Source organism: Crinia signifera, chromosome 4 (genome assembly GCF_055691185.1).
Source record: "Crinia signifera chromosome 4, ASM5569118v1, whole genome shotgun sequence".
Taxonomy (NCBI): Eukaryota; Metazoa; Chordata; class Amphibia; order Anura; family Myobatrachidae; genus Crinia; species Crinia signifera.
In genome coordinates this window covers 169,688,599-169,704,285 of record NC_139220.1, presented here as the reverse complement: position 1 = coordinate 169,704,285, position 15,687 = coordinate 169,688,599, and the positions used below count along the sequence as shown (strand labels likewise).

Genomic DNA, 15,687 nt, shown 5'->3' with positions numbered 1-15,687 from the left:
GTGCCAGTGGAGTAACTATAGTTAGGGAAGCATGGATGTAATGGTTAGCATTACTGTCTCACAGCACTGACATCATGGGTTTGATTCTCACCATGGCCCAAATTGTGGCCCTTATTCTGGTTAACTCGCAAAGGCAAATTCCTTCTCAAATGGACAGTTTTAGATTTGGGTGAGTTATTTTGTTTTAGTGCAGGGAAAATACTGACTGCTTTATTTTTACACTGTAATATAGATCTCACTTTGAAGTAAAACCCCACCCAAATGTAATTCTCTCTGCACAGATTACATCTGCCCCACCTGCAGTGCACATGGTTTTGTCCATTTGAGAAGGAATTTGCCTTTGCGAGTGAACCAGAATAAGGGCCTGTGTGTATATTCTCCCCGTGCTTGCATGGGTTACTATGGGTACTCCGGTTTTCTCCCACAATCCCAAAAATATACAGGTAGGTTAATTGGCTCCCAACAAAATTGACACTATAATGATTGTATGTGATGTGAATGTTAAAATATTCTCTGTAAAGCGCTGCGAAATACTGTATGTATGCGCTATATAAATAACTGGTAATAAATAAATAATATAGAGTGTGCAGGGGATTCAACTGCTACGGGGCCTGGCAGATTGGGAAGCACCAAGGACCAGCAGGAAATACAGTATTCACTGCACCCTCATAACAAATTTAAATTGTTGCCCCTGTCAGCGACTGTGGTATCCTCCTATTTCCTGCCCAACTGACTTGTCCTGCTGTATCGTAGTGTGAGTGAGGGAACTGACATGGAGGCACTGGTAAGCAAGGGACAATGGATATACCAGGGACAGTTTTTTCTACTCCTTTTCAATTTCCACTATTTTCTATTTGATGTGCATTCGATTTATCTATTAGATTTGCTGGCACTTATGTATTATCTGGGCTCCCATGTTAAATGCACCCCATTTTTTCATACCCCTACTATCCAACTACGCATGGAGTTGATTTTATATAGTGTGGCGAGCGCAGCGAGCCACCGTGACCGAAGCGTGGCGAGGGGACGCGGTCTCATAAGAAAAACGGGAGCCCAGATATTACATAAGTACCGATTTGCTATTAGATCAACACTTCAGGCAGGATATGGACATGGAATCGAATGCTGCAGTGAACACATTAGATTTGCACTATATACTTTTTTCTACTCGATTTACACAACACGGACGCGTGCATTAGGATCGAATCTGATTCAAATGTAGAAAAACTGTTCAATGCCCTTTGAGTATCTATTCAATTTTGCTTCTATAAGCAAAATCGAATAGAAAAATAATGCATATCTCACCGTGTGTATGCTCTATTACATGCACCTTCTAAAAAAATACTGTGCTTAAAGATAATCAGAATAGTGAATTTGCATTCAGCATATAAACAAAAAAACTTTTTTGAAAAATAGAGACATTTACAGTTTTGTAACATATTAGGCACTATTCAACTGACAATAAAAATTAATGGGACATATGAAAACTGTGCAGTGGCTGCAGAGTAGCTTGGTGGCCTTCATTTATAATTCAACATATCCTGACAGAATGCATTCCTTAACTGAAAGTAAGCAGATAAGTATCAAGATCTGAGTAGAGGGGGGTGTCTGCAAGGAGCAGACCAAAAGACAAATGTGCCTTTTTGGGCGCACTCTTAATAATATGAATTTGATATGATTATTGCATTAAGACATAACTTTTAATCAACTTCTTACACTAAAAGACTATGAGCATTCATCAATTTACGATCAATGGTTTGATGGATATTCAATTAAATTATAGGTCGAAAAACAAGACATCACATATAACATAGAGATAAGACATGGACAAACGAACAATTAAAGACATGCTGTACCGATGGCTATGTCTGGATATGCAACCTATTATGGGTCACATTATGATGTTAATTGCCTCAGCAAGATATTGTTTTATCTGTATTGTTATCAAACAAATTTTGTGAAATTAAATGCCTCAGCAAATTATCAACTGATGGCTCAGCCGCTTAAACTCTGACCATCTCTCATGCTCCTTAATTGCAATATCAGGTTATGTGCTGCCCCTTATGATCAGGTGGACAAGAGAAAATACAAAAGAAAATCTTCGTCTGGTAGTTGAGGATGGGGAAAAGATAATGAGAGAAGGCGGACTGAGGAAGCCACAGGCGAAACGCGTCCCCGCCACCGCCAGCCGCTTACACTCGGACCATCTCCTGCTCTCTGGAGGAACCATCACCAGCAGCCGCATCCCAGCAACGCTACCATCGACAGGGGGATACCAGCGCACAGAGGAGGTAACCCTCGCCGCAGCTCAGCTGAGCTTGCGAGCGAAAGACACTGCAGGTGTATACACCTGTTAGTCTACAGCCCCACGGAGCTATACAAACACCGTATAGCACACTCCAATTAGAATATTAATTCATTGCAAATTATATTTAGGTACTTTTTCTATACTTGTGTGGGCTGCTTATGTTAATGTTCAAGGCTCTCTATTTTTGCTCTTCTACAGCCATTCCCATATAGCCCCAGGTGAACTGTCTTAATGCCCAATTATCAATCCCACAGGTGCTTTAGCTGTAACGGAGCATACATAGCAGATGCATGTGGCAGCATGCACCTGAGAATTAGCAGATATTAACAGCTATCTCTATAGGTACAAGTTATTCTCTGATGATTGATTCGATTTATGTCTGTATTTACAGTTACATGTTTTGCAGTCCTTGGGAGATGGCGGGCAGCGCAATTCCTCATTAAGGGCCTTATTCTGATCGGTGCGGCCCGATCAGAATATGCGGCCACGACCGTGCAGACGAATCCCCGCCTTCCATACGGATCGCCACCTCCGTCCGTACGCGGATATGTGGCGATCCGCATGAAAGTGGACGGGGATACGCCTCCTCCGTCTTGGGAGCAGCCCCTGCATTCGATGGTCGCCGAACATCGAATGCAGGGCCGCACGCTCCACTAGGTCCCGCCACCCAAGACCACATGGACACTTGTCCGTGTGAAATCATGTATGGGGGCGGGCAGCTCAGATGCCCGCCCCCTACACACGCGTCACGGCTTCATTACCATGCATACGCCCCGCGTTTGCATGGGAACGCCCATGAAACGCGGGGCGTATGCATAGGGTAATGAGGCTTAGTAGCCCCTCACGCCCCTCTACGCCCCCTGTGCGGCGTGTAAAGAATACGTGCGGGGAAATCGCCTGCACATGCGCAGAGTGACCTCTGCACATGCGCAGACGATAACCATCGGCGGGACGTCCGCATGCGGAGAAATCCGCACCGATCAGAATAAGGCCCTAAGTGAGCTGGTATTGCCAATAACTTCACTCTTATTTTTTGCTAACCGTCATTTATTCTGTAGCTCTTGACTTGTCAATTTTTTTGATAGCAAATCACGAAAAGTCTTTTTTCATGTGTTCAAATTTGTGTGGATACAGCTGAATTTACAATACTAGACATTAACTCACATTACTGTTAGTTGATACATTAATGAGCACCTTTTGACCTCATATTCAATAGTTAGCTCAACAAAGCATATAGAGTGTCAATCCAGTAATGCAGAATTGTAACAATATCATGTGCCGATGCTAATATTGTTGAGTATAAGTTTATAATTCACACTGTATCCATTTTAGATAAAAGCTACCCAGCAAACTGAAGTAGTGATTTAACATTATGGTAATCTGACTGCTCTGTACAATAAGGAATAAATCTGTTGCACCCTTTTAGGAGACAATCCATTTAATTAGAGGACAATCAATAGATTGATTGCGAATAAGTACACACTGGGATACCCAGAGTGATGCTGGATTTCAGCCACCCAGTGTATTCTAATATATAAACATCTATAGAGTATTATGTTTGCCTAAATCTTTATCGCTTTTCCTCTCTTATCATTTTCCTACTCCTAATTCTAATGTCCTTTCTAATGTCGGTTAGGTATCCATTTATTTGGGGCTCTCTCATCAGTGATTCGATGCTTGCAGATCTCTGAAAGCAGAAGTCCCATTTAATGGTCAACAGACAATCTGTTACTGGGATTCACCATTTCTGCAACACTCTCTCATCCACTCAGCCCGCGGTGTCTCCTTGCAATACTGAATAGCACCAAGGTGACTCACGAAGCTGAATTGGACAGCAGAAGTGTACTTTAATTAACTCCCATATAACAACCCACCTGACACTCTCATTCAACACTCAGTCCAATAGGTTACCCACATATCTCCACACAGGCCAGATTCCAGCGGTGCCTTGATGGGGCCAGTTCACTAACCAGAGAGGAGACTCCTGGCGACCTGACTGGTGGGTCACTCAGACGGGTGATTGAATAGTAGACACTCAGGAGCCACCGGTTGTAGGAGTACTGTTCACTGGGGTTATTTTCCCTTCTCTCATTATCTTTTCCCCATCCTCAACTACCAGACGAAGATTTACTTTTGTATTTTCTCTTGTCCACCTGATCATAGGGGCAGCACATAACCTGATATTGCAATTAAGGAGCATGAGAGATGGTCAGAGTTTAAGCGGCTGAGCCATCAGTTGATAATTTGCTGAGGCATTTAATTTCACAAAATTTGTTTGATAACAATACAGATAAAACAATATCTTGCTGAGGCAATTAACATCATAATGTGACCCATAATAGGTTGCATATCCAGACATAGCCATCGGTACAGCATGTCTTTAATTGTTCGTTTGTCCATGTCTTATCTCTATGTTATATGTGATGTCTTGTTTTTCGACCTATAATTTAATTGAATATCCATCAAACGATTGATCGTAAATTGATGAATGCTCATAGTCTTTTAGTGTAAGAAGTTGATTAAAAGTTATGTCTTAATGCAATAATCATATCAAATTCATATTATTAAGAGTGCGCCCAAAAAGGCACATTTGTCTTTTGGTCTGCTCCTTGCAGACACCCCCCTCTACTCAGTTACAAATACTGAATGTGTTGGGCGCACCACCAATCCACGACTACTTCAATCTATTATTAGTAGTCGAATATATTGGTTTTACCTATGTTTTTCAGATATACATAAAATCAATGTATTAGTCTGTGCGGATCCATACCCCCTTTTTTCTTTGCAAGTATCAAGATCTAGCAGCAAAGGATGATTATTATATTTTAGTTAGTAGTTACCATATTCTGAGTTCATACAAGGTGCCTGTGATGGAGGAAGAGAAGAAGCTGATATAATCCAGGATTTAAAAAACTGGTCTGGTGACGACTCCAGCATATTTTGATTGGACAAAAAGTCATCATCTGCTTTATTATTGTAGGAACCACAAAGTCCTTGGAAGAAAATACAAAATATTGTTTCAATACATGTACAATAATTCCCATGGACAGTTATAGCCTAATTGGTATAATTATATCTTAGTTGAAATACATTTTGATAACATGTTTCAGAAAAAAATATCATTTAATGCAAGAGCATGCACAATATGTATTCCTTAGAAACGTAAGAATCTTCCTTTTATGCTTAGTACATAGGCGTTTATATAATGGGTGCAATGTGTGTGGTGTACACGGTCCCCTGATCCCAGGGGGGCCCACACCGCACACACTCAGTGGCAAAGGCAGGATTTTCAGAAGGGGGTTTCCAGAGGGGCGGAGCAAAGCACGGAGATGGACACTTAGGTGACCCAGTATATGCCGAGTCAGTTAAAGTATTATAGATAGACCAAATGTATATAAATTATAATATATATATATATATACATACATATATACATACTGTATATATACATACAGGGGCGTCAACAGCAGTGTAGACCCCTAGGCATAGCAATGTACTGGGGCACCTACCGATCCTCCAGCGGTAGGGGTGGGATAAGCATTGATGTCCCGCGGGTGGTAGGGGCTATTATATCAACCGCTCAGGATGTAGGGCATGGATCAGTAATTTCCACTAATTACCCCTTTACTGCACAGATGGTGGGAGATGGAGTGGGTGAAGGGGGCATTGGGCTGAATGAAGGGGCCCTGATACATAACTTCCATTTTCTGATGGGTGGACAGCTTGATTGACTGCAGATATCTCCAGTTCCCAGTAATAGATTTCTTAGATTTTGGAATTAAAAACTTTAAGAATCCCTCCTACCAAATGCTATTGGGGACTAGGGGATCAGAGTTCAGGAGGCAGAGCAATCTGCCAACGAGTATATAAAACTACATACCAGGTGTGTGGAGCTGGAGCAGTAACCAGCTGCTGGAAGGCTGATATCTCTGGTTGTGGGAAGAGTAGGGACAAGCTACTAGTGTCCATCAAAGGGGGAGAGACCCAGATTTTGGAATATACCCTCAGAAAAAACTCTAAGTTAGACAGAACCTGAAATATCTGACTGGGAAGAGCAATGAACAGGCTTGGATGGGGACCACTGCTTTGAAGTCAGATATCTCCAGTTCCCAAGGGCCGATTTTTAAAATTCTTATACCCATGGAAAGAGGGAATCCTCAGCTTTCAGCCTAGGTCCCTTACACTCCTGGGGGGGTTTCTGGGTACTCAGAAACTCCCCCTGCGTGCGCTACTGACACTACACCCATGTTTTAATACTTACCTCTCTGGAGTCCTGCACTTGCTGCTGCACTCGCGGCATAAATCACAGCCAAAATGGCTGCCGCACATGCGCAGTACTAGTTTTAGTCTCTGGAACATGGCAGGCGACTGGCGCAATCTTTGATTGTGCAGAGAGGAAGGGGCCCACCTAGACTCTGCACAAGGAAATCCTCTTTTGTTAAAGCATCACTAGGTTAGGATAAGTGTACACATTTGTTGACATTTGAGACAGACTGTATGAAAAAGCCCACTTTTTTGATTAGTTACTATTTTGGAATCCATTATATATAAATATATTGTAAATGATCCTGTTGGCAACCATGCCTCTCTTCTGCCTACAAGACTTGTCCTTTTCCACTACTTACTTATGGAATCCCCTACTCCACCTGGGGGGTTATTCTGGTTGACACGCAGCTCTGCTGTTTGCAGCACTGCATGTCATTTTTCTTCTGCCGTTCACATATTCCGCCACCCCCCATTCACAGTACGAATTCCCACACACGGCTGCCAATCTATGGGGAAACACCCACATCATTCGATGGTTGACGACCATGGAATGATGCGGAAGGTGCATGCATATCTAAATGACTCTCAGGTCACTTAGATTTGTGCGTGCTTACAACAGGAGCTGGGTGGGCAGCTGACATCTCGTGATTTCAGCTGCCCACCCCCTGCACCCGCTTCGCAGGATGATTTCCATGTGAATGCCCATCTTTTTCTTGCTTGTGCGCGGAAGACCAAATCAACCAGAATAACCCCTCTATTCAGGCTCTCCCACAGACTTCAAATCTCTAAAAACTCTATGAAAACCAATCTACTGTACTTATTAGAGCATACCATACTTAAGTCCTGAGCCACGGGCTGAAAATAATTAAGGGCCTAATGTGAGAAGTGGAGGAACTATGAAACGTACTGTGAGGGTGTGGTCAGTGCCTACTACACTGTCAGCCGCAATATCTCTATAACCTGCATCATTTTAGGAAATTATAATTTAAGAAATAATAAATGCAATTTCAATAAATATGATTTATTGCATATTTGTTCAACTATATATACTGTACATTTAAGAGAAGATTCCTTGAGAAATGTAAAAGCCCCATGTGTACATCACACATCACAACAACTATCCTAGCCCTTTTTTTGTGTGATTTAATGATGTATTATTCAATAATATTCTGATATCTACTTAATGACCAATGCAGTCTGAGCTCATATTTTTTAGGTAGAAGTAAGATTCTGTACAGTATTTAGAATAATAATTTTTTAGGAAAATTTTCTGTTGTTTTTATAGTGATCACTTTCCCTCTCACTAGTCTGTTACCAGTTACCATAATAATGTAATCCTTTAGAATGTAAGCTCTTATGAGCAAGGCCCTCTCTCTCCTCATTTGCTTTTATTTGAATATATCTTTTCCCCTCTGATAATTGCTTCAGTGTCCTGTCCCCTGATGCAACTGTCATTATTTACCATGTACTTTAATTTTTATTTTCTTGTTTTTTTGCTCATCTAAGTATTGTCAGGCGCTGCAGAATCCTTGTGGTGCCATTTAAATAAACAATAATAATAATATGGAAAATAATAATAATAATAATGTATAATTTCCATTGGTTTATATACATGATCTTATTTACAAATTTTCCTACCACAGGCTTTTTGACTATTTGCCAAAAAGCAAGTGGAAACCCCACATATCCATAGTGGTCTATGTACTTTCTTAAGTTTGCTAAACAAACATAAAATGACATAAATAAGTGAAGGTAATCTTAAACCATGCCTGTGTTGCTAACAGAACACTGCTGCCCTAGGCAAATGTATAGTGAAAATGATGTACTGTACTAGCTATGAGTAAGATGTTAATATTCACTAAAAACACTCATATATTCTTATAAAAAATATACCTGTATAAAAGGTTAAATTGATAAATCACCCAGGTGATCCTAATCCTTTATAGTCCCTGAGTCTCATACCATTAGGGTATCATGGGCCTGATTCATACTTGATGCATCCCAATGGTTATTGTCAGGGGATACAGATCTGAATTGCTTGGAGATCCTCACAATTTATGGGAGGTAACTAGTCAGGGGGGATGTTGGGGTGCATGTTGGTATCAGAGACTGCGCTGGAATAAACAGTTCCACTGGCACTGGTGGCTGTGCACAGTCCAACATGATGAACAATAAAGTTTTTGAATGTCCCATAGTTTAACCAATAATCAAGTAATGGCAGCCAGTAGGCCAATGAATAGGCCGCAGCATTGGCTGCAGCATTACCATATACAGATGCAGTAGATGCTGCGAAAAAAATAACAGTTGCTACTGTTGCCACCTCTGATATCTTTTGTGATGTTAACTACTCCTATGAGTTTAGCCAATTTTCACATTGCATAGATTTATATATTTAGTGTCCATTTGTTTGTCTCCATAACACTGCCATCTGTTGACAGCGAGTGAAACTACATCTCGTTCTCTCACAAATGCACAAACACAAAGGCAATCATAAAGTGGCAGTCTAGCTTTCAAAGCATTTGCTTCGTGCGGGCTTACAAGTAGTAGATAAGTACAGTACAACAGAAGACATCTTACCTCTTGTATTTTCAAATCCAGTAGGTGGAATTAAGATATATACTTGCATTGTAGGCTTTAGTTGTATCAACATTTCAATATTGTTGTATAACTTGATATAAATAAAGTTGGAGTACTGAAGAATCACTATATTTTCTGAAAGGAAAAATATTTAAAGCAATTTTTATTTTTTATTTACAGTAATAGGTACTTATGTAGTATCTGGGCTGCCGATTTCAAAATCGGGTCGGATCGGGAGATCGCATCGCATCGCATGCGACCATGCGATTCGATGCGATGCGATGCGATGCGATGACCCGATTTTTCCATAGGAATCAATGTTAAAATGGACTGAGTCCATTTTAACATGGAATTCAATGGGAAAAATGGGTCCTTTTCATACCCCTACTATCCAAGTGGGCATGGAGTTGGATATAAACCTGTGGCGAGCGTAGCGAGCCACCGAGCCCGAAGCGTGGCGAGCGAAGCGAGCCCCGCGAGGGGACGAATACCGTCCCCTCGCGGGGCTCGCTTCGCTCGCCACGCTTCGGGCTCGGTGGCTCGCTACGCTCGCCACAGGTTTATATCCAACTCCATGCCCACTTGGATAGTAGGGGTATGAAAAGGACCCATTTTTCCATAGGAATCATTTTAACATTGATTCCTATGGAAAAATCGGGTCATCGCATCCGATATCGGATGCGATGCGATGCGATGCGATGCGATATCGCATCGCATCGCATCTGATTGTATGCCTTAACTTAAGGCATACAATCAAAAAATCGGCAGCCCAGATACTACATAAGTACCCAGTAATACTTATATGATGAAAAAAATAATTAACATTATTATGACATGTGTTACCTGATTTGTAGTGTTTTGTGTATTTATTTCCATTTATGAATACTCCATCCTTTGTACATGTATACTTTTCGACGGGCCCCTTTAGGAATAAATAACAGATTTGTTTGGTGCTTTATGACATTGATACTGTGTGTGAAAATCAGGTATAATAATCAGTTTCGGTTCTAATTTTGCAAAACCACCATGATCCATCACAAGTTCTGTATTTTCTTTTCAAATTCACCCAGTTGTAATGCTCTTACAATATCTCTGGCATTATCAAAAAAAAGGCAGAGTATGCCATTTTGAAATGACATTCCTTAGCTTTGGTACCACGTTGACAATGGTGTTATAAAGAGAGTGATAAAGAATGTTTTGTGTTCCATACTGCTGCTGAAGGTGATAACCCACCAAGTGGATGTCACACTCACGTAATCTTTAGTACTGCTTGTCCACATATTGCTGTTAAAATTGGGTACAATATAATTTAGTATGCCAAAAATCGCAGCATTTTTAATGGTGTTGTCATACCAGTGCCGGCGCTGTGCCTGCTGGTCGGGTATCTATCTCCTGGATTTCGACTACCGGCAACCCATTTGCTGGCAAGCTAAACACATTACATATGACTAGCTGGTTTGCATCTGAACATCTCCTAACAATTTATATTTGGGTCTCTATGGAGTTGATCATCATGCTGTCTGTGGGCCTAATTCAGATGTGGTCACACATGTGGCTTTTGTATGTAAATCTGTTTTGATGGAGGTTGCAACAAGGGATTAGTCACAAAAGGGAGTGACAGGTAGACAGTTTTTGATAAAGGGGAGTGATTGGATAAATGCAAGCATGCCATTGCCACTCAGACAGTGATTTCTGGGCATTCATAAATAACCATTTGCCATCTTACTAAACTTAAACAATAGAATTGTTTTGGTGATTGGGTCAAATGACTGGTGATGTATTAGAAAAATATATTTTTATCTGGCCAGATAATAAACCACACAAATTTATAATTATCAGCTGCCCAAAATCATTTCTAACTCCTTTTTATTGGTCACCTTTCGAGGTATTTACATTTATATTTAATATTAATATTTATATAACATATACTATAACAACAGCTATAGGCTAATTATCATTTGAGTGAGTTTTCCAGTGGAATAGTACAGTAGATTACACTTTATCCTAATGTGTTTACTGTTTAGTATCTTTTTACTATGAGGGGTTTTTCTTTTCCAGTTGACATTGTTTACCCTGCATGTTTTCAGTTTACAGTTATTGTTCTTGTCATTACAACCCGGTACTCTTACATTCTGACTGTTGGAATCCCAACTGTCAGGAGTTCATCCAGAACTCACATTTACTCCCCCCCACTGTCTTTATGCTACGAGCCCCACCATTGTCACCAGATTTCCATGAATACAGCTAATGTTACTGAACACTGAAACTGATGCAGTAACAACAATTACCATCACCACACGCAACGAGCAGGACAAGAGGAAAGAATTGAAAGACGCTAAGCATCCATAGAACCCCCGTCTGCCAGCCGTGGGATCTTGCAGATCCTGCCATCCATGACCAACAGATGGAGCTTCATGGAGCAGACACCGAGAGTCACACTTGAGCCAGGTCACCCAAGGCAGACATCCACTAAGGTTCTCTGTGTTCAGGACACCCAACTGCACCATCTACCTGTCCCATCTCCAGACACCAAGTCAGAGGCTACACCCAGCATCACTCATACAAAGTGCCACCACCCATTCCTACTACTCGCAGAGGAGAGTATCCCTATTCTGTCCTGGAGTACTAAGCTTGCAACATTAAGAAAATAAGCAGGATGCCACACTCTGCTCACCAGACTTTATCCATTGCCCCCAGAATTTGCAATCTTGTGAATTTGTTGTTGATAGCACATCGTGCCCACTATCAGCCTAATCTTGTGAATTTGTTGTTGATAGGACATCGTGCCCACTATCAGCCTTACAGCATGACCATATATTGTGTACACTCATTTTGTTCATTTTATTTGATCTCTATATTTGCAGAACTGTGTCTGAGAATAATTGTTGATATATTGGACATCTTCTCCATCTGATTTTATATATATATATATATATATATATATATATATATATCTCCATAGTAACGGCACACCGTCCACTTGAAACAAAATATTTATTCCACAGCAAACCACATATATATATATATATATATATAGCATTCTGCTAGCCTCTCTGAAGCAAACAGGAGTATCTTTGGAGATTTATATATTTTTATTTTGGATGAAGATTCACCATCCTCGTTTTTAGGAAAATCAATTTTTAGCATGATTTAAAGGAGGCTGACAGGATTTCCAATACCTGCAATTTTATAGGCAAGGATCACCCACTCCAATAAAAAAAGGGGGTCGACAGAAATTAAGATCTGTTCCATTCTAGGTCACATTAATTGGTTATATACTAACCTACCAGCAGGATATTAATTTATATTCATATTCTAGGTCTAAGATATTATGTCTTACATAATTAACCAATTCCGGATAATAAATGTTTAATGAAGACAGTATTCTACATTTGTCATAAAAATCACGACCACAAGATTAATGTATTTCCCCTGATGAAGTCTCTGTGAGACGAAACGCGTTGGGATTGGCTACAAGCGTTTTTATCCGACTATCCTGTGAAGATTAATAAACAAAAATATTGGAAAAGACCATCTGTATTACTTCACTCGATACGGAATTTGCAAACTTTGCATTTGGACTTTACTATAGGCGCCATACCACTATTGGGTAAAAATATATATATATATATAAACACCCCCCCGCCCAATGGTTTCAACACACTAAGCTTCCAGAACTCACTATACGTTTTGGCACATACATAGGTGTATAACTATTGTCTCCACTAATTTTAATTAATTAAATACTTACCAAATCGTGCTTTCCACATCATGTCCACACAAACAAGACCTCTTACCAAATCGTGCTTTGCACATCATGTCCACACAAACAAGACCTCTTGCCACAACCACACAGATCAAATTGAGCTTTATTCCACTTACCGCATTAAGAATTGTAGTGATACCCATTAAAGAACTTGATGACTGACCAATCACAGCCTGCTTAATTTCAATAGAAATAAACAAGCCTGGAACCTGTTGTACAGAAAAAAAGAAAGTTATTAGTTTTAACATACTTGCTACCAAATCTATTCTTATTAAAAACTAAATGGAAATACAAAAATAAAATAAACTATTTTTGTCAACTAAAGGCTTGCACTGCATATACTGTAAATGCCTGAAATTAAGATAATGTAATTAGTATTGAGTCTAGTCATTCCATGGCGATCCAAGCTACAATGTCTGTGTGATATACAGTAATTTAGTGTATCTTCATGGGGATCTGCCGCTTCCTTACCTTGATTTGTCTGTTGAGGGTATAGCTAATGTAATTTACAATGTGAGTTTTAGATCAGTAGCAGTATCTCCTCATTGGGTAGTATTCTTTTGGAAGATGGTCTACTGTAGTTCATTTTTCCAATTTTATTTGAGTTTTTGGGTAAACCATTACGTACTTTTTTAAAAATATACAACTAAACCATTGACTTCACTTGTCACCTGCCCACTCCACTATGTAGGCCATCTTTCCACACATATAATAGATCTTGGCTCCATTCTACTAATCATAGAGGGTTATATCCCGGTATTATCACTTCCAAAATTGGAAGGTAAAAAGTGGAAATTATGTTGTCAGATTAAGTGGAAAACAGACCTCTGGCATGTGTTTAAAGAACCTGCTAAGGGCACGCGTGATTGAATAATAAAGTCATTTATCTTACCTCCGTTTATTATTTGCTGATTACCACCTGAGTGAGAGTGTTTAAAGATACCTTTTGGTGTACTCAATACAAAAAAGTTAAAATAAGTGTAGGTCTTTGAAAGATAATTTCATCTGATTTATTCTATTAAGGGTTTTAAAGAAACTGCTATGTGAACTCGAGAGAGGATTGCAAAGTATATGTGGTTCCATATGTTCACTGATCACACCACCTGCTCTCTGGGCTCACAAGCAAACTTCAGATCTGCGCTGGTTATTCCCACTATTGTTGTTTTCGTATTTGTATTTCCATCCAGAGTATTGATGGTCTCTGGGGGTTGTACCAGCTCCAATACTTCTAACTAGTGCTTGTTATATATAAACTTTTGTTCTAGTAAGTATATGCTACAGTATGTGTATTTATTCCGCAGTCCACTGTTTCATGAAGACTAACCGATTGACCATGTTGCTGAACACTGTGAATGGTTGCCAGGTGATGGGTTACACATTGAGTGGTTTCACTAAGTGCTGACCGATGGTGTCAGAGAAATTATGCCAGGCCAGATGTGTGATCCCATGTCCGGAAATGCCACTTACACTTACTGATTATACCTGTATATACTGTACTCTATGTCATTTTGTATTTTTGTATTTTCTGAAGACAATGAAAGATCATTGAAACATTAATTGCTACTAGTTGTCATTTATTTATCAAGCACACTCTGCTGCTCCTTGAAGGAGTGTACTATACCATGTTTCATTGATATTGAGAGCACCGGGCGCAGTACCAGTCATCCAAGGGAGTGCCGGTTCACAGAGAGAGGTTATTAATCTGTTGATTGTGATTGTGACATCATTTCCTGTCACGTGTCCCGCAAGTAATCTCTATTTACTTAAACGGGCCAAATACTAGCATCTTGTGTCAATAAATCCTATCTGCGAGTCTTAAATTACATATTATACATAGTTGAATACAGAAATGGTGAGCGTTTAGTGTAAAACACAATCACTTCAAATACCCTTGAAGAAGTCACACCAGATGAAAAATATTGGGTAGCCTGCCTCCAGCCAGACCAAAGTTAAGATTACTTATTATCCTCATCCTTATTTTTTATCCTTCACTCATTATATCCTGTGATTCATTGTATTATTACTTTTTTGTACTGTGTATATTTTTAATAGTTTTTCATTGCTAGAACAAATGTTATTTTTTATATACCAATAACATTTTACTTCTTTAAGTGATCTTAAAGATATATATATATATATATATATATATATATATATATATATATATATATATTCCAGAAATACCGGCACTCCCCTGTATCCATACAACTTAATCCGGTGCCCATCCAAAGTAATAATAGTATATTTCAAAGGCAGATGTCACTCAGAGATTTAATAAAGAAAAAACAGCACTGATGTGGTGAACGTTTCAGGGTCTTGATAAAAGGGTTCAGTTCCTGAAACGTTGACAACATCAGTGCTGTTGCATTTTTCCTTTATATATATATATATATATATATATATATATATATATATATGAATATTGTATCCTGCACTCTGTTTTGAAAAAACAACTGGTCTGGCGAATGTAATCCTTGTGGGAGAATATAGTAGAAGCAGCAACATGCACTCAGACACTAATACAGTATATCAGGGCAGCCAATATATATATATATATATATATATATATATATATATAAACTCCGTGTGTCGGCACTCGTGTTGAAATAAAGGCTTTTGCTTGCCAGGTGCCTCCCGTATACTCCGACTGTTATACCTGGGCACTTCACACTCTCTCTGACAGTGGCACTCTGGACTTGGAAGAAGTAACAACAGACCACTTTGGTAAAGCAACGTTTCAACGCTTTATTGTGTTTTTATCAAGCCCTGA

At 39.6% G+C, this 15,687-nt stretch overlaps 1 protein-coding gene across 1 annotated transcript in view; it reads right to left on the bottom strand.

Moving 5' to 3' along the window:
- LOC146072995 (mucin-19-like) overlaps positions 1 to 15,687 on the bottom strand; it is a 133,921-nt gene that overhangs the window by 78,071 nt on the left and 40,163 nt on the right. Inside the window, exons 12-14 of the mRNA XM_083180166.1 lie at positions 12,949 to 13,126; positions 9,152 to 9,286; positions 5,149 to 5,301 (exon numbers count right to left, since the gene is read on the bottom strand). Of these exons, the coding sequence (XP_083036292.1) occupies positions 5,149 to 5,301; positions 9,152 to 9,286; positions 12,949 to 13,126 (466 nt within the window). The remainder of the gene's footprint in view (positions 1 to 5,148; positions 5,302 to 9,151; positions 9,287 to 12,948; positions 13,127 to 15,687) is intronic.